This window comes from Triticum urartu, chromosome 7 (assembly GCF_003073215.2).
Source record: "Triticum urartu cultivar G1812 chromosome 7, Tu2.1, whole genome shotgun sequence".
Lineage (NCBI taxonomy): Eukaryota > Viridiplantae > Streptophyta > Magnoliopsida > Poales > Poaceae > Triticum > Triticum urartu.
This window is the reverse complement of record NC_053028.1, coordinates 350,384,668-350,410,644: the sequence shown is the minus strand read 5'-3', so window position 1 is coordinate 350,410,644 and position 25,977 is coordinate 350,384,668. Positions and strand designations below refer to the sequence as shown.

Sequence of the window (25,977 nt, the reverse complement as noted above, 5' to 3'; positions counted from 1 at the left end):
TAAACTTCTCATTTCTTCCACTTCTCCTCATCCTTAAGCTCTTTGTACCAATGATAGAAACTAGAGGATTTTCCTTTCTTTTTCCTCTTCTCTCCTTTGTTGTTTCTTTCTTGAAACAATCCTTTGTGCAATCATTTTCTACAACAAAACAACAAAGGTGCCATCATCAATTTAGGGAACATATGCATACTTGCGCAATGTAGAGAAAACACACACAAGTAGCAAGCACTTACCAAGTCACTATCACTGCAACCACTAGGGTTCATGCGAGCAACATTTGACAAGCAACCCGCCCACTTTTGGCATTTAGCGTTGATAATGCCCCAATGTTGACGAATAAAGTCTCGTGATCAATAATGTCCGCTAGTGTTGTGCTCATCGAAAAATTCCTTGATGCGGTCCCAATAGGTGTTTGTGGTTTGGTCACTCCCCACAGTTGCATCTTGAGAGACTCGCTTCCACACGATACAAATCAACACATCTTCGACGTCAGTATAATTTGCGGTTCTTCCCTTGGCAATGAAAGCCCTCGTTGTCCATGTCAAGATTATCATCATCAAATTGAGTATCATATTCTTGTGATGCATGCTCTTGAGAGAAATAATCTTCATTCACCACATTTGTCACGCACATGAATGCTTCATCATCAAGACTACAAAGACGTGCGTGCAACCTCACATTTTGTTCGTACTGAAAATTAAAAGAACAAACACAAAGAAAAAGAACTTCTTTATCTTTGCGACATTTCGTCCAGCACGTTGGAGGCGGCGGCCGTGGACGTGGTCGCGTCTTCCTCCATGGTCGGTGTCGGCGGCAGAGGGGGAGGAGGAGGTCCATGACCGGATGCAGTTGCCACGGCCAGCTTCATCTTCTTAGCCGTTCGAGATGGATTCTTCGTCGGGTTGCGCCCCATCGGCCACTTCACGCCTCCACCACGTGGTTTGGCCGCTAGTTGCTTCTTTGCCGGCGGCGGACCTGTTCCCTCGACGGCGACCTGCCGGGGTGGGGCAAATGCGGGGTGGCGTCTGGCGGCGGAGGCGAGATCGGTGAAGGTGGCTGCGCTGACGGCAGGGTCATTGGAGTCAGACATGCGGCGGGCAGCGGGCGGGAGGCAGGCAGGCGGTATTGAAATGAAGCGGTGGTTGGGCGTTCGCACGTGGTTGGCTGTTTTACATCACCAGAGAGGTGGAGATGCAATTTTATATCTTCAAGTGTTGTATTTTACATCACTTGGGGAAGATGATGTAAATTATTTTTATATCTACATCAGCTATTGGAGCAACGTTTTTTAACCTCAAAGATGTAAAAAGTTGTTATTTATACATATACTCCCTTCGTAAAAAAATGTAAAAACATTTAGTTCACTAAAGTAGTAATCTAGAGTTTAGGTCACTAACATTTATAGATCACTAAAGTAGTGATCTAAATGCTCTTATAGTTTTTTTTACGGAGGAGAGGGGGTACATCATCTATTGAAGATGCTCTAAGTTGGAAGTGGACAGCGGCGAAGAGGCTTCTCGTGCATAAGTGTCCCTTTCGTTGGAAAGCACCATGTTTCGGCTACAATTGGATGAATCCATTATCTAAGGCCAACACCAATGCATGACCCCAAATAGTTCGGCCATGTCCGTTTGAGGCTAAATGGACACAAAAGGTTGGCTAATGTGCGGGGGCAAATGGACAAACGTCTGTCTTTTGTCCAGTTTCGATCCTTTCTTGGCCCAAATTTGGGCCGCGTTTTCTGCCTAATGTGCGGGCGCAAATGGACAAACTAACACCCGCGGACGGGCGGGACACATGCCCTTGTCCTCCCCCGACCCGGCCGTCATGGACACAGATGCCCCTTTTTTCCCTTCTCCTTCCCCACCCCCTGCCCCTGCCACAGTCGCCGCCATTTTCGCGGCCGCGTCGCTGTCCAGCCCGGCCGTCCAAAGCACAACGACCAGATTTGTGCCTCTCTCGCCCCGGCGCCGGCAGCCATACGGTAGATCTACGACGACGGGATTTGGTGCATCCAGCCCCCGGATTTGCCGCATACTGGCCGTGCCGATTGCGTCTTGCCATGGATTGGCCAGGTACCGGACCGCAGTGCCCCGGCAACGCCGCCACCTCTAACATGATGATGCATCCGCCTCTAGCCGCTCGGATCTATCCCGTTGGCGGTTCATCAGCAAAGACACGCCTGGCCGTCGCTTGGGCTCGGCGCTGGCCAACGGCTCATTGGCTCATCGTTGCCGCTCATAAAGTGAGATGACTACCCGGGACAGGTCGTGCGCCGCGTTTCTACCACGCCGGAACATTCCGGATGGGTGTTCTTCAAGGGCAGAAAAGATGGGGTGTGTGCTTCTTTTGATTCGGTTGTGCTCCCGGATTCGACGCATTTTTGGTAGCTCGCATTGCTTATACTCAAATTTGTGTGTACGATGGATGCAAGTTTTGGTATTGGGAAGTAGAATATATCGATCTATTTTATTTTCTTTCTGCGGGGAGAATATATCGATCTATTGTTATCACGAATTTGCTAGATGTCCGTGCACTCGTTGCTAGAATAGAGGCTATAGATAAGATGCGAAGCAACGTCTACGTATTTGGAGTCCAAGAAGATAGAAGTGCGCAAGCTCGAGAAGTCACGGATCAACAATGAAGACATACCAGGATATTAATCCAACTAGTGGAAGCAGTTATGGAAGTTGGATATCTTTTAATTGTAGTTCTTGTTTTCTTTGATCTTGCCCTTCTAGCGAAGAATTGGTAAGTGTACCCAATGTATCCAAATGTCGTTGATAAAATGAAAAAAAATGTGTTTTAATGGCCAAAAAATGTATACATACGGGCACCAAGCCGACCTTGACGGATCGGATGCGTGTGTTAGACGGACACATTTTCGTTGTCCTGCTCAAACAGACAAAATCCAGACAAAACGAACGTGTCTTTGGGATGATGGGTTCCAGTTGGCCTAACCCAAGTTTCGTCGTCTTCGTCAGGACTGAACCCCGGCCTATAAATTACGGTGGGCCGCCGGATCATACATACAATGGGCGGAATGGACTTGTTCTCAAGAGAAAACAAGGCGGAATGGACTTGTTGATAACCAACAAGCTACCTAGCCGCAATTTGCACGCAGATTCCACCAGTATTGTCCTCTCAGATGGCCGATCGACCAACACTAAATTAGTTAATGATGTAACTGCATTAGACAATAATAAGGATGATGACAGCACAGAACCAATCAAGCTGATACAGCTGCATTACGACAGTTGCTTCATACGAACTGATAGGCTCACTCATTCATTACAAAACAGACATGGGCAAACAGTTAGCAGCAGCTACTCTAGTTTGCCCTTTGCTGCAGTGCTATCTACCTGGCCATCTCAAATCTTCACCCAGGCTCCTAACCAAAAATATTTCAAACTGAGCAATTACCAAGGCTAGAATAAACTTACAATCTGCTCACCGCAGACCAACATAGAAAAGCTTTCGGTTTCCCTTTCGCCGTCAATTTGGACAAAACAACAACTTGTTACATGAATGCTAATGCACATTTCATTCTACAACACATCAACACCACAATTCCCCACCAATTAGCTGGCTACACCGCCCCCTTCAAGCTGCTGCACCTGTCATACCCTCCTGTAATTCGGATTGATTCCGTAAGGTAACCAGCTATTGTCATCATACAGGACCTCATGTGCCCCGTTGAAACCATGGGGGTGAAACGACCTATTAATCGCTGGCTGGTGGACTGGCAAAGGAACAAACATATGCCGGGCTTGCTGCTGCAGTTGAATCCCAGGATCCGTCGAGTAGATGAAACTACCATGAGGTTGTCCTATCATATGAGGACCTGGATGAAAGTGTGCTTGTGGCAACCCGTAGGAAAGCTGAGGAATCGGAAGCTGAGATGGATGCACAATCTGATTAAATGGTTGGGTAGAACCTACTTGATGCACATGAGGCATAAATACAGTGGGAGTTGGTAAAATAGAATCAATCCTGTTAGCAGCGCGGCCGCGTTGTGCAGCGTGCTTCACTTTCTTTTGCTGCTTCTCACTGTTTGCAGGGTCATGTCGCAACTCCCTCTTCCTCTTGCTCTTAACATGTTTTGGACTGGGGTGACTGACTGGCACATCCTGATTTAACGCCCCAAAAATGAGGATCTTCAGTGTCGGTGCATCAATTTTACCCCTAAAGAAATCAGTCAATTTGGAAACAGTATCCTTTAGGCATTCACAGATGTTCTGCATCTCCACCTTCCCTACTGATCTGGCAAAATTCTGAGATCGGTCCAAGAAGTCTTCCACCTGCAAAAATGAACGTATCAAATCAAATAAACAATGCTCTGCAGGATTTATTGAGAAGTCACAATCCGAATTCACACAAAACTTACACTCAAGTTACCAATTCCTCTGTTCCAGGTCTTTGAGATCCAGAATCCATCAAAATTGCTGGCACAAAGCCCTTGCTCCCATAAATCCTTTACTGCTAGTAGCTGCACAAGAGAAGACAAGAGTATATTTGAGCATGTTGACCATTGAAAAGTCAAGATGAGGCCACGATGAAACTAGGATGCCAGCTATGTGGCATGAATGAACAATTGCATTTATTTTATTTTATTTGTGCAAGGTGCCCATACATAGTCACATGCACATAGCCAGAAAAAAGGAGCTAAAAACAGTTGTGCGTTGGACTAGGACAAGCTATACACTGCACGATGGAATCAGGTGGTTTAATCATGTTCTCTGAGGAAACAGGGTCACTATATTGAATAATCAGGTAACTTGATCACTATTGTCGGGTGGTTGGTGCGACATATGCCAATGGATGGCTTATCATTGTGGGAGCCAATAAAACATCGCCGGTGCCTGGAAACGGGATAAGGCGAAGACATGCACGCCGGCGAATCTTACCCAGCTTCAGGGCTCTCCGTGGAGATAACACCCCTAATGCTGCTCTGCGGGTCTCCGCATGATCACTAGCTCGACGGGTAGCTACAGGATGCTCCTTGAGCTGTTCGGTGAAAGGATGAAGGAGGGCAAGGCCAGCCCGCTTCTCTTCTCCTTGTGGTGTCTAAAACTATCGAAAGAGAGATCTCCTGCATGGGAGCCCTGGGGGGTTTATATACGCCTACCCCCGGGGTACAATGGTAATCCGACTGGGCATGGGCCCTAGCCGTCGGTGTCTATGCCCACCGGCTTCTTCGCCGACTGGTGGGGCCCGCCGGCTGTCGGTCCTCTGGTCGACAGGCCGGCCCCACCGCTCGGGGGCTCTGTCGGGGGCTGGTTACTGTGGCCCCGCCCTCAGTGGCGAGGGCTTCGTCTTGGCAAGCATGGCTACAGTGCCGCCGCCGGGCGGCTTGTCACTGTAGCCTTACCTCGTCTTATCTCCTTAATGGGGCGCCTCCGTCGAGGGAGTGGACTGGCCGGCTACTGGGAATCGGCCGTACCCCAGGCCGACTGGGGGTGGCCCGGCCGCCTTCGGGTGTCTCCATGACGGATGGGACCCGCCGCCCACGGGTCGTACTGACGGCTCGCCGTGGGTGACATCATGGTCAATATGGCAACAGTGCCGCGCCAAACGGGTGAGGGCCGCCCGTACGGCGTACTGTGGCCAGGCGTGCTCCGGGATTCGAGAGTGGCAGGTTTCGCTGTAGCCACGCCCCGTCTCATCGCCGTTATGTGGGTGCAGATTTTGAGGGCACGATCTGGGCCGCCTGCTGAGGGGGGCCGGCTTCTTGGAGTCGGCCTTCTTGTGGCCGGCTTCGTGGAGCCGGCCCTCTCGGGGCTTTCTTCTTGGAGAGTTTTAGGCCTAGGCCGCCTTCGCACAGCCGGCCTGAGGGGCAGTCGGCTGGGGGAAGGCGGCCCCACGTCTTGGAAGCTTGAAGGCTTGATCGGCCTATAATTTTTCTGAAGTGCCAGGGGGAGCCGGCTAGGCTACCCATGGTCATTTACTCCGTCAGTAGTCCCCGAAGCTGGTTGGGCTCCGAGGCAGAAAAAGGAGTCGAGAAGCTCAAACAGCTTCATGTCTTGAGGAGCCGGAGTCGGCTTTGATTAGGTGCGCCGTCTTTTGGAGGGCGTCGAAGTTCGTGGGCGGGAACCAAGCGGCGCGCGAGTTAGGCTACGGGCTGACCGCCCGCCGCCCGCGCGCCACGTGGCACCCAGTGGCTGGACGGGCCTGCCAGCCCACGCGCGTGACGGGACGCCGCCGCAGTCCGGGGCCCGCCACTACCGGGCCACGGCCCACGCTCGGATCTTCTGCGGCCCGGGCGGACCGCGCACCTCCGTGCGGCGGTTGCCACACGCCGTGGAAGCGCAACAAGCGCAGGACGTGGGGGGAGTGGGCGCAGTTAATCCCACGTTCCCCCATGCCTCGCCTCCTCAGCTTCGCCGTACGAGGCTTATAAGTAGGGGGGAGGAGGGGGAGCGGCAAACGCTCGCACGCTCGCCCTCGCCCCGCCCCTTCTGTTCCTTCTTCTCTGTCGCCACAACTCCCCGCCGCCGCCCGGCTCTTCCGCCAACCTCCTTGACTCGCCGTTGCTTTGCCGCGGCAGGGTCGCGTGTCTCTCCGTCACCGCGCCATTCTTATTGCGCTGTCGAGCTCCTGGGACGGCTCCAATGTCCACGACGACCATGTCGACTTTCTCCGCCGGACGCGGTGGCTGCCGGGCGCGGACTACGTGCGGGTCCGTCTCGCGCCGGAGAGGGAGATCTCGCCGGCACCGGAAGAAGACGAGCGAGTAATCTTCCGCTCGCATTGCCTGCGCAACTTTGGCCTGCCGGCGAGCGGGTTCTTCCGCTCCTTCCTCGAATTCTATCATCTCCAGCCGCATCACCTCACTCCCAACGCGGTGATGCTGCTGTCGGCCTTCGTCACCCTGTGCGAGGGTTTTCTTGGCGTCCTCCCCACCCTTGAACTGTGGGGAGAATTCTTCCAGTGCAAGCTTGGCAATGTTGTTGCGGGCGTGCCCGCCCCATGCGGCGCTTTCATCGCCGTGCGGAGGACGGGCGACAACAACCCGTTTCCGTCCATCCCGCTGATCCAGTCGGTGAAGCTCTGGCAGAAGTCTTACTTCTACATGAAGAATATCGCTCCACAAGGCGACTTCGTCAACCTGCCGGCTTACGTAGCCGGCCCGCCGGCTGGGAGGCAGCCTTCATGGTCCTTCTGGTCCAGGTCGTTGTCTCCGGGCGGAGCCGCCTCCGTTGCCCGGCTCCGCGTGATGATCCAGTCGGAGGGTCTGTCCGGGGCCGACCTGGTGGCCGCCTTCGTGGAGCGCCGGGTGCTTCCGCTCCAGGGCCGACCTCACATGATCGGCCAGATGAGCGGCCGCTTCGACCCATGCCGGCTAAGCACCAAGGAGATGCCTCACGCCGAGGTGTCTTATATGGTGAATTATATTTCCAACTGCAAGCTCACCGAGGAGTGGTAGTATGGCAAGGAGCCATACTCTCGCGCCAATCCTCCACCTATGGTAAGCTTCTCTTCTTTTTTTCTTTGCTTGTTGCCGAGTTCATGGTGGCCGACTCCTGACCAGCCGGCTTTTCTTTGGCAGAACCCCGTGCTTCCGCCAGCAGCCGGGGCCGCGGGGGTGGAACGCCAGTTCCTCCCCGGCCGTATGATGGACGATGTAGACGACTCAGACCTGGGGGTGGCCGCCATGGAAGACGACGTCGCGGGGGAAGGCGGCGACACAGGCGGGTCCGGGCTCGGGGCCGCCTTTGAGGACTGGCCAGATGACGACGAGGCCGAAGTCATTCCGCGCCGCCGACCGGCGCCCGATCACCAAGGCGCGGCCCCATCTGCCGGGCCGGCTGCCCATGGCGGCGCGCAGAAGCGCCGGGCCGCGACGACCCACTTCGGCAGTCGGCCGAAGAAGCCCAAGAGTACCGTGGCGGCGACCAAGCAGGACGAGGCGGCCGCGAAGGCAGCCCGCTTCCGCAAGGTGGTGAAGCAGCCGCAGGCGGTCTCAGCGTAAGTGTCGCTGTTCTCATGCCTTTCTTTTTTCTTCTTCTTCAGTTGATGTTTTTCCAAACCCTTTTTCTCAATTTATCAAACAGGGCCCCTCGTTCCCTTGGGCGGGTCCCGGCCGCCTCCATAGTCGGAGCCATGGAAGGGTCTTCAAGCTCCCGCCGGGTGGATCCCCGCGCCGACCTCCTAGAGGCGACGGAGCGGAACGCGCGAGAAGTGCGGGAGGAGTGGGAGGCGGAGGAGCGGAGGGCGGCTCGAGAGGCGAAGCATAAGTCGGCGGAGGCGCGAGCCGTCGCGGCCGCCAAGGCCCAGGCGGAGTCCGCAGACGCGGAGAGGGAGGCGGAGGCCCAGCAGAACCAGCCTCCGCAGTTCGTCATTCCCCTCCGCGCCGCGGCTCCCGACACCCCTGTGCCCCCGTTGGAGGAGGCCGGCCGCGGCCAGCCGGAGATGGAGACGGAGGTGGCGCCATTGCCGCCGACTGGAGCGGACCGAGGAAGCCGGCCTGAAGTGCCGCCCGTGCAGCCGGCTGGAGGCGAGCCGGTCGTTGGAGGGGATCTTGTGATCTCGTCGCCGCCTTGCCGCCGCGCGGGGAAGGCGACTTCAGCGCCGGATGCGCAGAAAACCGTGGACGTCGGCTCATCGGCCCAGGACCTAGAAGCGGCCAGCGATAGCTCGTCCGGGTGGACGCCGGGCGGCGGGACAGCCGTGCTGAATGTGGCAGCGCAGGACGTCCGGAACCGGCTTCAGGCCCAAGCCACCGCGCTGAAGCAGTACACCCAGGAGTTTCTCACGACACGATCGGTTATTCGGGTGAGTCCTCCTGCTCTTTGTCGATTGCTTTTGATTTCTTCCGTGGGGGCGCGTCAGCGCACCCACTGGGTGTAGTCCCCAAGTTCCGAGCCGGCTGCTGAGCAGGCGGCTTGGAACTTCTTGGAAAGCTTGATTGTCGTCCTGTTCTTACTTGCGTCCCTTGTCTTATCTGCAGGAGTACCATAACCTCCGCGCGGCCGCTTTCAACTCCCAGGCCCAGGAGTTGAATCAGAAGGCCACTGATCTGACCGAGAGCCGGAGTAAGCGCTTCGTTTTTCTTTTAAGTGGGGGCGCGTCAGCGCACCCACTGGGTGTAGTCCCCGAGATTCGGGCCGACTACCGAGTAGTCGGGTCGGATCTTTTCCTGACGACTTCTTTCTTCATATTTGCAGGGGCCAATGCTGACTTGAGGAGCCAGCTAAGCGGAGCCCAGTCCTCCCTTCACGCCAAGGAAGACGAGTGCGCCGCCCTGGCTCAGGAGCGTGATCGCCTGGCCAAGAAGCTGGCCGACCAGGAGAGCCACAAGGCGGCCCTGAAGGCGGCACGGGATAGCGAGGCCGCCCTCAAAGCCGAATATGAGATCGAGGCGGCAAACTGGGCCGAGACGAGGCAGGCGCTGAGCCAAGGCTACAGCCGGGTGGAAGACTTGATTGACGGCAGGCCGCCTTCTTCTTTGCTTCCTTGCCTGCCTCCTACTGTCTGATTCATTTTTTGACTTTGTGCCACTGCTTTCCTCTTTGTGCAGATTACTTTCCCGGCTACTCTGCCGCCGCCACCCAAGCCATCGAGGCCTACCGCGACGCGCGACGGCAGGCGGGGGCCGAGATCGCGCCGGGTGCCAGCCGGTCACTTGAGGAGCAGCTTCTGGGGCTTCAAGCCCGCCTGCAGCCGGCCCACCGCATTCTACGCCGTCTTCAGCGCGCCGGGGCGCAAGTGCTGGCCGCCCTCTGGCCTGGTGAGGTGATTCTGCGCACCCCAAGTCGGACTGCCGACTGGCTGGAGGTCGCAGTCGGCCGCTTCAAGGCTTGGAAGGCATCAGCGGCCCGGTCCGGCGCTGGGCGGGCACTGGAGTTCGTCCGAGCCGGAATCATCTCTCTTGTGTGCCTTTGACTTCTGCGCGTCGATTAGGTAGTAGGAGTCGTTGCCTAAAGCTCTGCTGCTGATGAAGGGGCCCTCCCAAGGGGCCGAGAGCTTGTGCTGGCCGGCTGTTCGCTGGATCAGCCGGAGCACAAGATCGCCCTCTTGGAAAGATCTTGGCTTGACCTTCCGACTGTGGTAGTGGCGCAGACCCTGCTGATAGATGGCAGACCGACTGAGGGCTAACAGCCGGCCTTCTTCCAGCAGGTCAACGCCGTCTTCTTGTGCTTCCTTGGCTTCCGCCTCCGTGTACATGGTGACCCGAGGCGAGCCGAACTCGATGTCAGTTGGGATGACAGCCTCGGCACCATATACAAGGAAGAAAGGGGTGAGCCGGTTGACTTGTTTGGGGTAGTGCGCAAACTCCAGAGGACGGCCGGCAGCTCGTCGAGCCAACAGCCGGCCGAACGCTCCAGTGGCACGACCAGTCGGGGCTTGATGCCGGAGAGGATGAGGCCGTTTGCTCGCTCGACCTGGCCGTTTGACTACGGGTGGGCAACGGACACTAGGTCCAGCCGGATGCCGTGTGTTGCGCAGAAACGTGTCAGTGCTCCCTTTGCAAAATTCATGCCGTTGTCGGTGATGATGCTATGCGGCACGCCATACCGGGTTGTAATATCTGCGATGAAAGTAACGGCAGTCGGCCCATTCAGCTTCTTGATCGGCTTTGCCTCAATCCACTTGGTAAATTTGTCCACAGCGACGAGCAGATGTGTCATGCCGCCGCGTGCCGTCTTGAACGGGCCCACCATGTCCAGCCCCCAGACGGCAAAGGGCGAGGTGAGGGGGATGGTCTTGAGTGCAGAAGCCGGCAGGTGTTGTTTGGAGCTGAAAACTTGGCACCCTTTGCAGTGTTTGACTAGTTCCTTGGCGTCTTCCAAAGCAGTCGGCCAGAAAAATCCATGGCGAAAAGCTTTGGCGACGAGTGATCTTGAGGCTGCATGGTGGCCGCATTCGCCTTGGTGGATGTCCCTGAGGATTGCTATGCCCTTCTTTGGTTCGACGCAGCGCTGGAAGACTCCAGTGACGCTACGCCTAACAAGCTCTCGGCTGACGATTGTGTAAGCTCCGGCTCGGCATTGAACCTGTCTTGCCGAGATCTCGTCGGTTGGCAGCTCTCTGTTTACTAAGAAATTGAGAATGGGCTGGGCCCATGATGGAGCTGTGACTTCTTCTATTGTCAGGACTGCCACTGTGATAGGGGCGGGTGGGCTGGGTGGTGAAGAGTTGGAGTCGGAGTCGGCCACCGCCTGTTGTGTTGATGCAGTCCCCGGGCCGGCTGCAGTAGCCCCCGGGCCGAGTTTCGAATTCCCCGGGCCGGGTGCGACTATGGCAGTCCCCGGGCCGCCTGTTGGAGTCCCCGCGCCGCCTGCTTGGTTTCCCAAGTCGGATCCGACTGCGTCGGGGTCAGGCGGCACGAAGATGGAATCAGATTCTGGAGACGGCTTGATAGACGGCTTGAGAAGGCGGTGGAGAGAAACACCGGCTGCTCTAGCTTGCCGGGTCGATCCTACTCGTGCCAAGGCGTCTGCTTGCATGTTGTCGGCACGTGGTACATGAAGGAACTCACATCCTTCAAAGTATCCACTGATTTGCTGGACGAGGAAACGATAGCTCACCATGTTCGCGTCCTTGGCGTCCCAGTCGCCAGATGACTGTTGGACCACCAAATCCGAGTCGCCATAGCACAGGATCCGACGGATGCCGAGCTCTTTGGCCAGCCGGAGCCCGTGTATGAGCGCCTCGTACTCGGCCACATTGTTGGAGGCGGTAAAATGAATTTGCAATGTATACTTGAGCTTATCGCTCTTGGGAGAGGTGAGGACGATGCCGGCTCCCAAGCCGGTGTGCATCTTGGACCCATCGAAGTGCATCCGCCAGTGAGTGGAGTCGAGGGCCGGTGGCAGGTATTGGGTTTCGGCCCAATCGACGAGGAAGTCGGCCAGTGCCTGGGACTTAATAGCGGTGCGGGGCTGGTAGAAGATCGCGTAGGGGCCCAGCTCAATAGCCCATTTGGCCACCCGGCCGGATGCATCCCGGCTGCCTATGATCTCGGCGAGCGGGGCAGTACACACGACCGTGATGGGGTGCTCTTGAAAATAGGGCTTGAGCTTCTTGGCAGCGACGTACACACCGTAGCACATCTTCTGGTAGTGTGGGTAGTTCTGCTTCGAGGTGGATAAGACTTTGCTTAAATAATACACCGGTCTCTGGACCGGCTGAGCCCGGCCTTCTTCTGGGCGCTGGACTACGATAACTGTGCTGACCACCCGGCTAGTAGCGGCAATGTAAAGGAGCATGGGCTCTTTTTTAGTCGGTGCCGCCAAGACAGGCGGCGTGGTCAGCATCTTCTTTAGCTCGTGGAAGGCTTGGTCCGCCTGGTCATTCCACTCGAAATGAGCGGACTTCTTCATGAGTCGATAGAGGGGGAGAGCTTTCTCCCCGAGCCGGCTGATGAAGCGGTTCAGGGAAGCCAAGCATCCGGTGAACTTCTGGACATCCCGCAGCTTGGTGGGAATCTCCATTCTCTCTATGGCCTTGATCTTCATCGGATTGCACTCGATGCCGCGTTTGGAGACCAGGAAGCCTAGGAGTTGGCCGGCTGGTACTCCGAACACGCATTTCTCAGGGTTGAGCTTGATTTGAAATCGGCGCAAGTTTTCAAATGTCTCTCTGAGGTCTTCCAGCAAGGTGCCGCGCTTCTCCGTCTTCACCACAATATCATCTACATAGACATGGGCATTTCTGCCGAGTTGCTTGAGGAGGCACTTCTGCATGCAACGCTGAAAGGTGGCACCGGCATTTCTCAAGCCGAATGTCATAGTTAGGTAGCAGAAGGCTCCAAAGGGTGTGATGAAAGCGGTCTTCAAGCGGTCAGCTGGATCCAACTTTATCTGGTGGTAGCCTGAGTAAGCATCCAAGAAGCTCAACAGCTCGCATCCGGCTGTGGAGTCTATAACTTGGTCAATCCTTGGCAGGGCGAAAGGATCTTTGGGGCAAGCCTTGTTGAGGCTAGTGTAGTCTATACACATGCGCCACTTGTTATTTTTCTTCAGCACGAGGACCGGGTTGGCGAGCCACTCTGGGAAGAAAACTTCCATAATGAAGCCGGCTGCCAGAAGCCGGGCTATTTCTTCCCCTACAATCCTTCTCTTCTCTTCCGATAGTCGGCGGAGGGGTTGTTTCACTGGTTTTGCACCTTCTCGGACGTGTAGCTTGTGCTCGGCGAATTTCTTCGGCACACCCGGCATGTCCTTGGGGGACCTTGCGAAAATGTCCCGATTCTCACGGAGGAAATCGGCGAGCTCGCCTTCCTATTTGCTGTCCAGGTTTGCCCCGATGGTGGCAAACCTTTCTGGGTGATCCCGGTCCAGAGGTACCCTCTTTGTTTCTTTGGCCGGCTGAAAAGAACCTTGGGCATCACACTTCTTGGGGTCGGGGGACAGGGCCGGCTGCTTGCCGGCCATGGCCACGACTCGGTCCAGTATCTTCTTCTCCTCAGCAATTACAAGGGACTCGGCCAGCCGGCTGCTGGCAGCCGCACACTCGGAGGATTTCTTGTAGTCTCCAGCTATGGTGATGATGCCCTTGGAACTTGGTATCTTCATCTTGAGGTAGGCATAATGGGGTACAGCCATAAACTTGGCCAGGGCAGGTCGGCCAAGCAACGCGTGGTAAGGGCTCTCTAGATCCACCACTTCAAACCACACCGCCTCTCGGCAAAAATGATCCTTGTCCCCAAAGAGGACGTCTATCTTGATCTTACCGATTGGGGAGCAGGACAGGCCGGGAACAATGCCATGGAACACGGTCCGACTGGGCATGAGCTGCTTCGTCTTGATGCTTAGCTTGTCCATGGTGTCACGGTATAATATGTTGATACTGCTCCCACCATCTATCAGCACGCGGGAGAAACGGGCGGCTCGCCTTTCTGTAGCGAGGGTGGCATCCAGAACCAATGCGTAAGAGCCGGGAGACGGCATCACCTCTGGGTGATCTGTCCGGCTCCAGCTAATAGGCCTTTCTGACCAGTGCATGAACTCTGGGTTGTTGGTGGCGACTGCGTTGACTTCTTGGTGTTGTCGGCGCCGGCTACGCCGATCTTCTGGCTGGCTCGTAAAGACGACGTAGGCGGCATGCTCATCGGGGTACTCGTCTTGAACTGCCCCGACCGCTGGTCGAGCAGCCGGCTGCGGAGGAGCCGGAGGTGGCGCCATCCCCTCACCTTTGGAGATCCGTGTGAGCCAGTGGCATTTTTGGGTTGTGTGGTTTGAAGGCTTTGCGCCGCTGTGAAACTTGCAGGGGGCATCAAGTGCTTGCTCGTAGGAGAAAGCCGGCTGCCAAGCCGGCCTGCCGCCCTTCTGCTTCGTGGGTGCGGGCCGCCCTTCGGGTTGTTCGTCTTCGACTGTGGCCACCTGCCGACTGGTGGAAGGCGGCAGGGGAGCTTTGCGCTTGTGGTCGTTCTGGTACGGGCGTCGGCTGGACTCTCCAACCGGCGTCTTGGGGCTTGGAGCGAGCACCTTCCCGGAGGCGTCTACTCGGAGCTCGGTCTTCATTGAGGAATCGGCCGTGGCATATTTATCAGCTATGATCAGCAGCTCATCAAGTGTAGTCGGCTCGTCGCAGAGGAGTCGGTGCTTGAGGAGGGTGCCTTCTCGGCACCCGGCGGTGAAGTACTCTATAGCTTGAACCTTGTGCACTCCCTCGCAGGAATTGCGGAGCTCGGCCCAACGCGTGAGATAGTCGCGAGTCGATTCGTTGGGCCCTTGGACACACAAGGAGAGCTGTCGGGGCTTGGGAGCCCGCTTGTAGGTGCTGGTGAAGTTTCGGATGAAGGCTTCAGTGAAGTCTAGCCAGTTGTTGACGCTGTGAGGCTTGAGGCTGTTGAGCCAGGTGCGCGCTGTGCCTTGGAGCATGAGGGGCACATATTTTACGGCAACACGCCTGTTGCCGTTCGCGATGCTAACCGCGGTGGAGTAGTCGATCAACCAATCTTCCGGCTTCACGGAGCCGTTGTACTTGGGCGTGTCTCTTGGGAGCGAGGACCCTTTGAGGAAGGGCTCGTCGCGGATGCGGGGGGCGAAGCAAGGCGGGCCGACATCATCTTCTTCCAGGGCCAGGGATCGCGCAAGGCGGTCGATCCGATGGCGGTCGATCCGGTGGCGGGCATCATTCTCGCCGACTCCTTCGCGGCGACCCAGCCGGCCGCTGAGAGTCGGATGCGTGACAGGCGGCGGGGTAGGGTATCTCTCCCCACGAGGCGGAGGAGGAGGGGGGTTGCCCCGCCACTCCACGGCTCGAGGACGGCCCTCTGCGTCACGCTCGATGGAGATTCGAGTCCGGCTGCGGCTGGCAGCTGGCTCCTTTTTTTTCTTGCGCGGGTGTTGCCCGCGGTCGGTGTTCGGGACGTCGCGCCGTGCTCTCGGCGCGGACGCCGGCTTCATGCCGCTCCGTGGCCGCGTCGATAAGTTGCTGGATGCGTTTGGTCATGTAGGGGAGCTCATCAGGCCCCAGCCCATTCAATTCGTCTGCGGCCGCCTGGGCGGCGCGTAGGTTCTCGAGAGGCGTGGCATAGACTGGGCGGTCTGCTCCCAGCATGTCGGCGATAGCCGCGCCGTGTTTCTTGATGATGCCGACGCGGCTCGGCCCGTCGGGAGGCGGCGTGCCGAAGGCGGCACGGTCGACCTCGCACTGGTGAGCCTCGGTGAGGCGTCTCATGGTGGATAGCTTCTGGCCCTCCGCAACGAGGGCGAGGCGGCGCGCCTCCAATGTCTTGGCGTCCACGTCGGCCGGGACGGGGGCGGACAAGTCGTGCAGCGCCGTCTGCAGGGCGTCGTGGGCATTTTCGCCTGAGGCGGCGCCGTGGCTGATGACCAGTACCTCGGTGATGGCACTGCCGCTGCTGTCGGCTTGAGGAAGAGGGTCGTTGATGATTACCACGTTGGTGGGGAAGGCGTCAAGGGATGCTGTGTCTGAGTCGACAAGCATCGGGTCGGTGGAGCCAACCGACTCCAAGTCCGCGGCAAGCTCGCCGGAGACGTGGAGTTGGTCGAGGAGGCTGACGAGGTGACTCTCGGGACAGTCTGTGCCGGCGTCGGATGCGGGCTCGTCGGAGATGCGAGCCTCGCCAAGAAGATCGGCGAGGCAGCTCGCCGCGCAGGCGTCGGCGACGTCTTGCAGCGCGTCGGGGCAAGCGCCATCGGGCGAGCCGGGCTGGCTACGCACGTTGGGAAGGGAGAGGGTTCCCGTCCAGAGAAGGTCTCCGGACGACGGTGCACCTGGCCCCACGATGGGCGCCAAATGTCGGGTGGTTGGTGCGACATATGCCAATGGATGGCTTATCATTGTGGGAGCCAATAAAACATCGTCGGTGCCTGGAAACGGGATAAGGCAAAGACATGTACGCCGGCGAATCTTACCCAGCTTCAGGGCTCTCCATGGAGATAACACCCCTAATGCTGCTCTGCGGGGTCTCGGCATGATCACTAGCTCGACGGATAGCTACAGGATGCTCCTTGAGCTGTTCGGTGAAAGGATGAAGGAGGGCAAGGCCAGCCCGCTCCTCTTCTCCTTGTGGTGTCTAAAACTATCGAAAGAGAGATCTCCTCCTGCATGGGAGCCCTGAGGGGTTTATATACGCCTACCCCCCGGGGTACAATGGTAATCCGACTGGGCGTGGGCCCTAGCCGTCGGTGTCTATGCCCACCGGCTTCTTCGCCGACTGGTGGGGCCCGCCGGCTGCCGGTCCTCTGGTCGACAGGCCGGCCCCACCGCTCGGGGGCTCTGTCGGGGGCTGGTTACTGTGGCCCCGCCCTCAGTGGCGAGGGCTTCGTCTTGGCAAGCATGGCTACAGTGCCGCCGCCGGGCGGCTTGTCACTGTAGCCTTACCTCGTCTTATCTTCTTAATGGGGCGCCTCCGTCGAGGGAGTGGACTGGCCGGCTACTGGGAATCGGCCGTACCCCAGGCCGACTGGGGGTGGCCCGGCCGCCTTCGGGTGTCTCCATGACGGATGGGACCCGCCGCCCACGGGTCGTATTGACGGCTCGCCGTGGGTGACATCATGGTCAATATGGCAACAGTGCCGCGCCAAACGGATGAGGGCCGCCCGTACGGCGTACTGTGGCCAGGCGTGCTCCGGGATTCGAGAGTGGCAGGTTTCGCTGTAGCCACGCCCCGTCTTATCGCCGTTATGTGGGTGCGGATTTTGAGGGCACGATCTGGGCCGCCTGCTGAGGGGGGCCGGCTTCTTGGAGTCGGCCTTCTTGTGGCCGGCTTCGTGGAGCCGGCCCTCTCGGGACTTTCTTCTTGGAGAGTTTTAGGCCTAGGCCGCCTTCGCACAGCCGGCCTGAGGGGCAGTCGGCTGGGGAAAGGCGGCCCCACATCTTGGAAGCTTGAAGGCTTGATCGGCCTATAATTTTTCTGAAGTGTCAGGAGGAGCCGGCTAGGCTACCCATGGTCATTTACTCCCTCAACTGTATTGAATAATCAGGTTACTTGATCACTATATTTCACAGGAAAATGTTCTGAAGGGCAAATGACAACAATGTCATCCCATTACCGCCCGCAAAAAAATACATATGTCATCCCATTCCAGCAGGGTCAGGTAAGTTTAGAGGCTGAACATGTGCTGAAGTTAAGATCAAGTGGAGATGTTTGCTGCAGGAGGCTAAGGCTACATTAACTGGAAGTATAATAGGAACATTGTCAAAAATACATTCATCGACAAAAAAACATGGGTGCACCAAATTGTGCTTTTGCACCTGATATCTTCCTATCAAAAATTGAAGCAAACTATAAAGAACTCACTTTACTCATTAGTGATACAAAAAGTTCAGCAACGGATTCTTTATTAGTGCTCCCAAATCCCTTGAATAGCACAACGTTTCTCTGGACACTTGCAAAGTCTGCACCATCTATAAATGGGTATAAAATATCTTACTGTTAGTTTTTAATCAGTAATCAGATGATAAAAGTATGACAACAGCAAATGTAGTTGCAAAGAGCCAAAAAGAATGACATGTACATCAATAGAGGAGGTACCTTTCAGTAAGCCGGAAAATGCAGGTAATATTGGAGGATGCCGGGTCTGCACTCCATATTTACAATTCATAAGTGCACTCATTTATTTTTTGTTCAAAAAGAAAAATAATTAAGCATCAAGTCTCAGCCTGGGCCCCTCTAATGTAAAATTCTATACAACAGCTAAGCTATATCCAATGTACTCCGATCGTGAAGTTTGAACAGAAAATCAAATAAAGGTAACAATCTCACTTTACCTGTAAATGGAAAGCAACTAAGGAGATAATTGCCATCGAGCTCATCGTTCGATCTTTGGGACAATTAACATCATGTGTCTTAGCCCAGAACTTTATCTGCAGAATAAACAGAAAATAATTGTCATATCTTTTAGATAGATAGCTTCAAGGGGAGTATAATGCTAGTTATACTTTCCAAAAATAAACATCAAGACAGAGGATTGAAATACCAGATAACAAAGTATCTGAAATCTTCCATCAATTGAAGAAACAAGTTTAAATATCATCGATCTTGACATGCCATCTTTGTTTTCGACTGAAATATCACATTCAACCCCGGTTCCCTTATCAGTAACCTTCAGTACAGGAACTATAGCACTTAAAACAGGTAAAACCCCATAACAACGACCACGGCCTGAAATTGACAATACAAGAAAGATAAGAAGTAAGGAAGACATCGGCAGTAGCAACAAAAGGCTTCTACTAAGCAGTTGGTTATATGCCCAACACGAAATGGACTACACAGTTTGCGGACATCTATCCAAGCAATGCTGATGCTATTAAATTGTAAATGACAGGCAGCCTTGCCTCGAATGAAACTTGTTCAATATAGCCAATTATAATTCTTCCAATTTTACATGTTTGGTACATGTCATATCTTGCAGTTTATACAAAGAGACAACACAAGAAATGGATAAAAATTTAAATCTTTGTTTTTTTACAAAAACTGGACATTATAAAATAACTAACACATATGCCCGTGCATTGCAATGGTAGAAAAAAATGATGTATACTTATATTTAGTGAGACATGTATATGTAAACACAACGCCTTATGCCACACTACGAAGAAAACGGTAGTTGCAACGGGAGAAAAAAATGGTGTATACTTATATTTAGTGAGACACGTATGTGCAAACACAACGCCTTATGCCACACTACGAAGAAAACGGTAGTTGCGTAGTCCACCAAAACGGCCACCAACGCCACACAACAACCAGACGGTGCCGCTCGGTGGCAAGGAGGCTCACCTACCGAGGTTTATCAACCACTCATTATTCGTGGAATAGCGCCGACAGCAAAAATAAGATGCAATCCATTATAGAGGCTATATCTATATAAATATTTAACACATACTACCTCCGTCCGGAAATACTTGTCGCTCAACGGATGTATCTAGACGTGTTAGATACATCCGTTTGAGCGACAAGTATTTCCAGACGGGGGAGTATGATATAACCTAAGATGTAATGCACTGGGGAGCACTCTTAGGTCTACTCGAATTTAGTGATAATTGTATGTGAAAGCACAATGCCAAAGGGACCCTCAATACAACCCTCAAGCTGTTTAATTAGAGCCAACATCATCATGCACGTGCATCGTTCTCCTTTAATTATGCCGTTTAATTAGTTAGCCCATATCAGCCTAGTCACTGATACGAACCAATGTGATCCTTTAATTATGCATGTCTCCTGTTTATTTAGCACACAACCAGCACACATCATGCACGTGCATTGTGCTCATTTAATTGCATGTCTCATAGAATTCCGTTTAATTAGCCCACAAGCGCCGATGCATGACTGATTTATAGGTTCTCAGCACGACTCGTCGCCTCGAATGCACATGGCAAGCCACATCCTATCCATCATCACAAGGTTGTGACTCTCGTTCACGGTGGCCGCTATGATTGACGCTGCTGGTTGTAACGCCTCATTATCTTTATCTCTCACCCATTGGCCCATGCAAAGCCCGTCGTCCTCGTATTGCAGCGACTGCTTGTTGATGATTACGAATTAAGACGTATATAAATTGGTAGTAAAGGATGCAAGGAAGCGAGGTGGTATTATTTAATAAGCAAAAGAACCATTACTTGTACACATAGTATGGGGTAGCTCAGTTGGATGTACCCTTTGGGCTCCATGAGAGGTTGGGAGTTCGATCCCTCCCACCCACGCCAATTTTTTTTGACTGGGCCAGCCGCCACCTCACGCAAGAAAACAGGACACCTCACGTGAGAGGATCGGGAGAACAACCCACGAAACGTTTTTTCACTTACAATGAACGTGGCCCAATAACGGCACTGATCAGTTTATATAAAAATCAAAAATAATAACATGGGTGAACGGATCAAAAATTCAGAGAAACGCGCCTTGCTTTATTAGTAGATATAGAGGTATAGATATAGATAGATAAATTATGACCCCAGGTATTGGTGGAACTAGATGATACCCCGCACATTGTTCGGGAAATTATTTGCTATATATTTGATCAAGTTGGACCAATATTTGATTATTGTATACATTTAAGATAGTTATGGAATATAATTAGTGTAATAGTATTCACATGTATGGGTGCATGTTGTGGTGGATCATTCCTCATGGATGTTAGCATGTTGAGGTGGCCTTTTTTGCATGCATGGTTGGATGTTGAGGTGGCATAGTTGCATCTTGAGATAAATAGAAGAAATGGGGATCACTCTCTCAGGTATATAGGATTCTATATAGAAAAAAATGCACCTCAAATTAGCAAAACTGTAGGCTTACTGCATATAACGATTTCGCATTTAGAACATTTTGGCTATCAACGGGATGAATCCAGATTAACATTCTGCAGGGCTAAATATGAAACTCGCGTAGACACCAAACTAAGGTTGACAATAATATGCATTGCATGATACAGTTCTGAACTTTTCCTTCAAAAAGATTTTGGCATGCACCTAATAGTGTTTATGTGTCGGTGTTTTCAGCAAATGTTATATTGCAGTGCCATAACGCATCATAAAACTGTTGCCTACACATGTCGGTGCAAGCTAGGTAGAAGATGAGCACCATTTTATTGCATGAGCAGTTTCTCTTACGGTTACTTCTGTAGCTATGTACTTTTAGAAAAAATTATGGTAACCTCAAGATCTTCACACATAATGTATGCAATCGCTATGCCAGTCTACGTCCCTTCTTTAAATCTATCAGGTCCAATACATAATTTTGTAAATAAGATGGAATGACAATTTATGAATGTGTGTTTAATGAACTTGAATCTCCAATGAAAGATGAGTGGACATACAAATGCTAGGAGAGATATGAAGATAAGACAGTAGTAATTACTCTGATGCTTATGTAGGACTTTTGCGAACTTTCTAATAACAGAAATCTTGTCCTTGCGAGCAAATTGACCATCCATATCATTGCTAAAGTTGACAGAGAGATCAAGATCACTTTTAGTAGTAAATAGATCCATTGTGAATGACCCAAACGGTTCCACAACCGGAAAATCATCTTTTTTACCTGAAATGAAACATCAAACAAGAAATAGGTCACACCATCACGCAAATTTCATATATTCATATGGGAGACAAAACCTTTCTAGTAAAAATAATATCTGGATAGTGATAGCCTGTTACATATAAAAATTTGGAGAACATGTACTGGATTAACTAATCAACTACCTCAAAGAAGAGGCTGACTCCGTTGGAATTTAATACACTTAAAAAATCAAAACCAAATACCACTAATCCAACAGGCACAAAAGATGTATGCTCAGATTTCAGAATGTACTTTTTCCCTCATGCTCTATAATGTACTCCCTAAATGCTCTTATATTTCTTTACAGAGTACAACAAAAGGACTCTTTATGTCCTAACAATATATTTCCTAGTACATCAACTCATCAAGGCATAAGCTTCCATAAATGAAGTACATGGTGAAATCTGCAGTTGTCACATATTCATCTTAGCTGGCAGGTATCTGAAATAGTGAGACACTGTTACTTAAGTATTTGCATCTTTGCTTGACTGCCAGTGAACTCACATACTTGAACATCTGCATGTGATCTATAAGATCACAGGTGTTCTAAAACCAGGCATAAATGTGATGATTTCAATCTGTATACATATCTATAAAATTTTACATGTTAACAACAATTAGGCATAATAATTGAAAATACAGAAAGTTCAATAGTATAATTTCTTGACCCAAATGGTAACAGACAGGAAAATCTCTTACCAAAAATATCTTTGGCAATTTTGTTGAAGACGTCTATCATAGTACGTCGTTGCTCATACTCAACTGGCTTTGGGCGCAACATCGCATATGTTTCTAGAAGTAGACCTTCTAGAGTTGGAAGCAGAGCAGGATCAATCAGGAATGCCTCTGATCCCAACTCGCAGGTTTCCGCATGCTTGCATAGAGCTGCACGTAATCCAAAAATGAAATCAGATGGTACCACACCTAATGTAAATGGCAACAGCAACTCATGCAGCTGAAGGCCCAATTGCAGGTCACAAGTATGCTAAAAGACATCACACCAACTATTTGGGAATTTCAAAGGTCTGTGAGGTTACATTTGTGCTTTAAACGGAAAGACGTTACATTTGTACACTTTTGGAAAGTCCACAGAAGCGACAAGGAAAATAACTTCGCCAAAGGTAAATAGAGAATTAAAATAAATGCGCTACTATGGCTCGTTAGATCCCACGAGATTTAATGAGCTACTTTAGTATACACTATTGGATCCAACACACAATTCAAAGGATATAGCATACGTCAGCCCGCACTTTACCATCCAATAGAATTGGGGTTCATGACCGACCAACCGACTAACAGGACTTTCTAAAGTAGCAGAAGGAAGGTCCTTTCAAACTGCATCACAGTTGGTACAGCTCCATGTAATAATTCTACACGATGGATTACATGTCCACATTGCTCTCCACCGCGGTCTACTCCATAAATAGAAAATAAAGGATGAACACTGAATAGAATCTTCCGTTTGCTATGCTTCAGAGAGAAAGAGAGACGGTACCTTGGGTGTCCCATGAAATTGCCACGCTGGGCCTGCAGGATTCCAGATAAAAGGAAGTTCGCGTTACACATCACAGAACAGAAAATATCTTCATCACCAGCCTAGTATATATTCACATATGATACAGTAACACGTGGCAGCAATTTCTCAAGCGCAAGCACACATCTTTTTTTCAACTAATAACAGACTGTATCTAAAGTCCACCCAAAATCTGACTTAGAAGTTAATCAAACAAGTAAAAAAAACCTTTTTCGACCAAACAAGTAAAATCCTGCCCTCCTGTGGCTACAGTTTGGTCTCGGCTAGAATTTAATCTAACAAACGGAAACCTCATCAGAATTCAATCTAGAATATGAACGGCAATAAAACAGCTCTAAGCAAGGGGAGGAAGAGGGGGGCGAAGCTGACCGGGGAAGGTTGTCGGGGCGAGCTGAGGGCTCGGGTTCGGGCGCGGAAAGAGGCGTAACGGTCACCGACGCCATGGAGTGGGACGGAGAGAGCCGGCGGCCAGAAGCCGGCGGGATCGGCGAGGCTGGCGAGCCGGCCGGGTAAGGAGGTCACCGGTGGAAAGGTCAACAAAACCGCAGAGCCTACGAATAGCCAGCAAGTCGCTGACGGGTGGACCCCACGGCTCCGGTCACATAGGTTTTTTGTTTTGTTTTTGAGGATTCATAGGGTTTTTTTCTTGAGATGATTTTGAGGATTCATAGGTGCACAGCCGAGTCCAACTCTACTCCCAGGTCCCCCTACACGAGATAATTAGTAAAAGTGTTCCGAGAGAGGGTCCACCACACGCAGAGCGCTAAGGCGGTTGGGGGTGATTGCCTAGCGGTCGCGTCTCAACGCTAGGGTTAGGGTTCTTTCGCTGGGGGTGGCTTGATTTCCGATGGCGGATAGGGCTGCGACGGCGCAACCTAGACGCTGGTTTGGCGGGCTTTTCTCTACCAAGGGCGGTGCTAATGGCGGAGAAGGCGGATGGTAGGGCAACTGTCGAAAAGGGGCAATCGGCGACCTCGAATCTGAAGCGGGCGGAGGCGGAAGTCTCGCCACCGAAGACGACGGGGCGATCTGCTAGCGGGGGGTCTCCCACGCCCCCGGCGGAGTGCAAGACCCCGGATCCGGCAGTGAGCCACTCTGCTAGGTTGGGTGGGATGGTTCTCTTGGATAAGGAAGCAGTTGGTCTCGTCTTCAAGGAGGCGGATCGATCTCAACCAAGGCCCTCTCGGTGGTCGGCAGTCGGTAAGGTGTGCTCTTCCAAGCCCATGAAGAAGGCTGCTTTAGAGAGAACTATGCCCCGAGCCTGGGGATTGCACAAGGAGGCCAAGTTTCGGGATATGGGTTCCAACCTATTTGTGGTTCATTTTGGAAGTGAAGGGGACTGGAAGCATGTTTTGAATAATGGGCCTTGGCAGTTTGATTTTGCTGTGCTGATCATGAAGGATTATGAAGGTAGCATCAGGCCGTCAGAGATGGTATTTGATAAGATCGATATCTGGGTCCGGGTGAAGGATTTGCCGTCAGACAAACGCACTGAGGATTTTGGTCGGGTGCTGGGCAACTGGCTTGGTTTTGTGGTTAAAGTGGATACTGACGGAGATGGCACTACTCGAGGACAGCATCTTAGGGTTAGGGCAACAATCTCTGTGTTCGAGCCCTTGGTCTGCTGTTTTCATCTCAAGAGCTCAAAGGAAGACACGGAGGGGACATGGTATGATTTTCACTATGAGAAGATCCCACATTTGTGTTTTGAATGTGGGAGAGTGGTGCATGTGGATGGGGTCTGTGACCCACCAGTGAACTCCTTTGATCAATGGGGGGAGTGGCTTCGGGCCTCGCCTGGGAGAAACAATATTGGGAATGATGGCTCGGCGAGTGTTGCATCTAGCTCCAACAACAGCTTTGTCAACTCGCATGGAGAATCGGTGACTAGAGCTAGGTATGAGGTCCCTCGGATGAGAGATTTACCTACGAAGAGGAACCTCTCTGCTGACTTTGCTCATCCGGCTGCTCACCGCACTGGCGGGGGATATGAATAGGACAAGTAAAGGGATGTGGGCAATAGAAGAGGCAAGGGCTGGTATGAACATGCGAGGGGGGAAGACCTGCGAAGTGGGCTGGAACAGAAGAGAGAGAGAGAGAGAGAGAGAGAGAGAGAGAGAGAGAGAGAGAGAGAGAGAGAGAGATCTTCATGACATGTTAGTCCAGCAAAACTCCCAAAGGTATGGGGGCGATGGCAGAGAGAATCTCGGAGATGGTAGAGGAAAGGGTCAACAGCTTGGTCATGGAGAGGATAGCTATTGGGGGAGACACCCAGACTATATGTATCAGGGAAAGGACAAGATGGGTGAACCCGCTATGCATGGGAGACTCGCTATGCATGAGAGGTGGGACGTGCAAGGAGAGAAAGGACGCATGAAGGGTTACTGCACTAGAAGACCTAGATTGAACGGGGAATATCAATAGGGCAGTCCTTCTCATCTACGGAAGGACACGGAGAGTAAAAAGAGGAGGCCTAAACAAATGTGGGTTGTGAAGGGAGACTATGACAAGCAAGGAAACCAGGATGTGTTCATTCGCGACACCCGTCGTAAGACGGCTACTATGTTTGACCGCATCTCCGAATCTAAGGATGGAACGGCGGACCCCGAGGCCTGGGGCAGCTGGGAGCAATGAATCTTCTTGCTTGGAACTATCGGGGCTTGGGGTTGGACCCGACAGTGGGCGAGCTCAGAGACCTGATACGGTCTTACAACCCAGCGGTGGTTTTCCTTAGCGAGACGAAGAAAAAAGCGAGGGCAATGGAGAAACTGAAATGGAGTCTTGGTTTTAAGGAGGGGGTGGCGGTGGATTTCATTGGGAAAAGTGGCGGCATAGCTATGTGGTGGAGAGATAATGTGCAAGTAACTGTGAGACCGTGGTGTCAGTACTTTATTGATGCCGATGTGGTGTTCAAGGGAAGAGCTTGTAGAATCACTGGATTCTACGGCGAACCTTGTTAGGAGATGCGGTCAAA

General features: G+C 52.7%; 1 protein-coding gene across 1 annotated transcript; it reads right to left on the bottom strand.

Moving 5' to 3' along the window:
* Nucleotides 1-3,222: 3,222 nt before the first annotated feature.
* On the bottom strand, nucleotides 3,223-23,600 carry LOC125525871 (protein HESO1-like). The gene is made up of 10 exons (XM_048690876.1): nucleotides 23,373-23,600; nucleotides 22,965-22,996; nucleotides 22,169-22,354; nucleotides 21,272-21,451; nucleotides 18,399-18,583; nucleotides 18,190-18,285; nucleotides 17,954-17,999; nucleotides 17,720-17,826; nucleotides 4,388-4,489; nucleotides 3,223-4,301 (listed from the first exon to the last, which is right to left on the bottom strand). Exons 1-10 carry the CDS (start codon nucleotides 23,444-23,446, stop codon nucleotides 3,621-3,623), a joined length of 1,689 nt encoding a protein of 562 aa, XP_048546833.1. The 5' UTR covers nucleotides 23,447-23,600; the 3' UTR covers nucleotides 3,223-3,620.
* Nucleotides 23,601-25,977: the final 2,377 nt, after the last annotated feature.

Excerpts from the sequence above, each read along its gene's own strand:
- LOC125525871 (XM_048690876.1), bottom strand. The coding sequence starts at position 23,446 with ATGGCGTCGGTGACCGTTACGCCTCTTTCCGCGCCCGAACCCGAGCCC. Across the intron at positions 17,827-17,953 it reads ATTTTCCGGCTTACTGAAAG|ATGGTGCAGACTTTGCAAGT; the intron begins GTACCTCCTCTA and ends ACCCATTTATAG. Across the intron at positions 4,490-17,719 it reads TTGTATCACTAATGAGTAAA|CTACTAGCAGTAAAGGATTT; the intron begins GTGAGTTCTTTA and ends TCTCTTGTGCAG.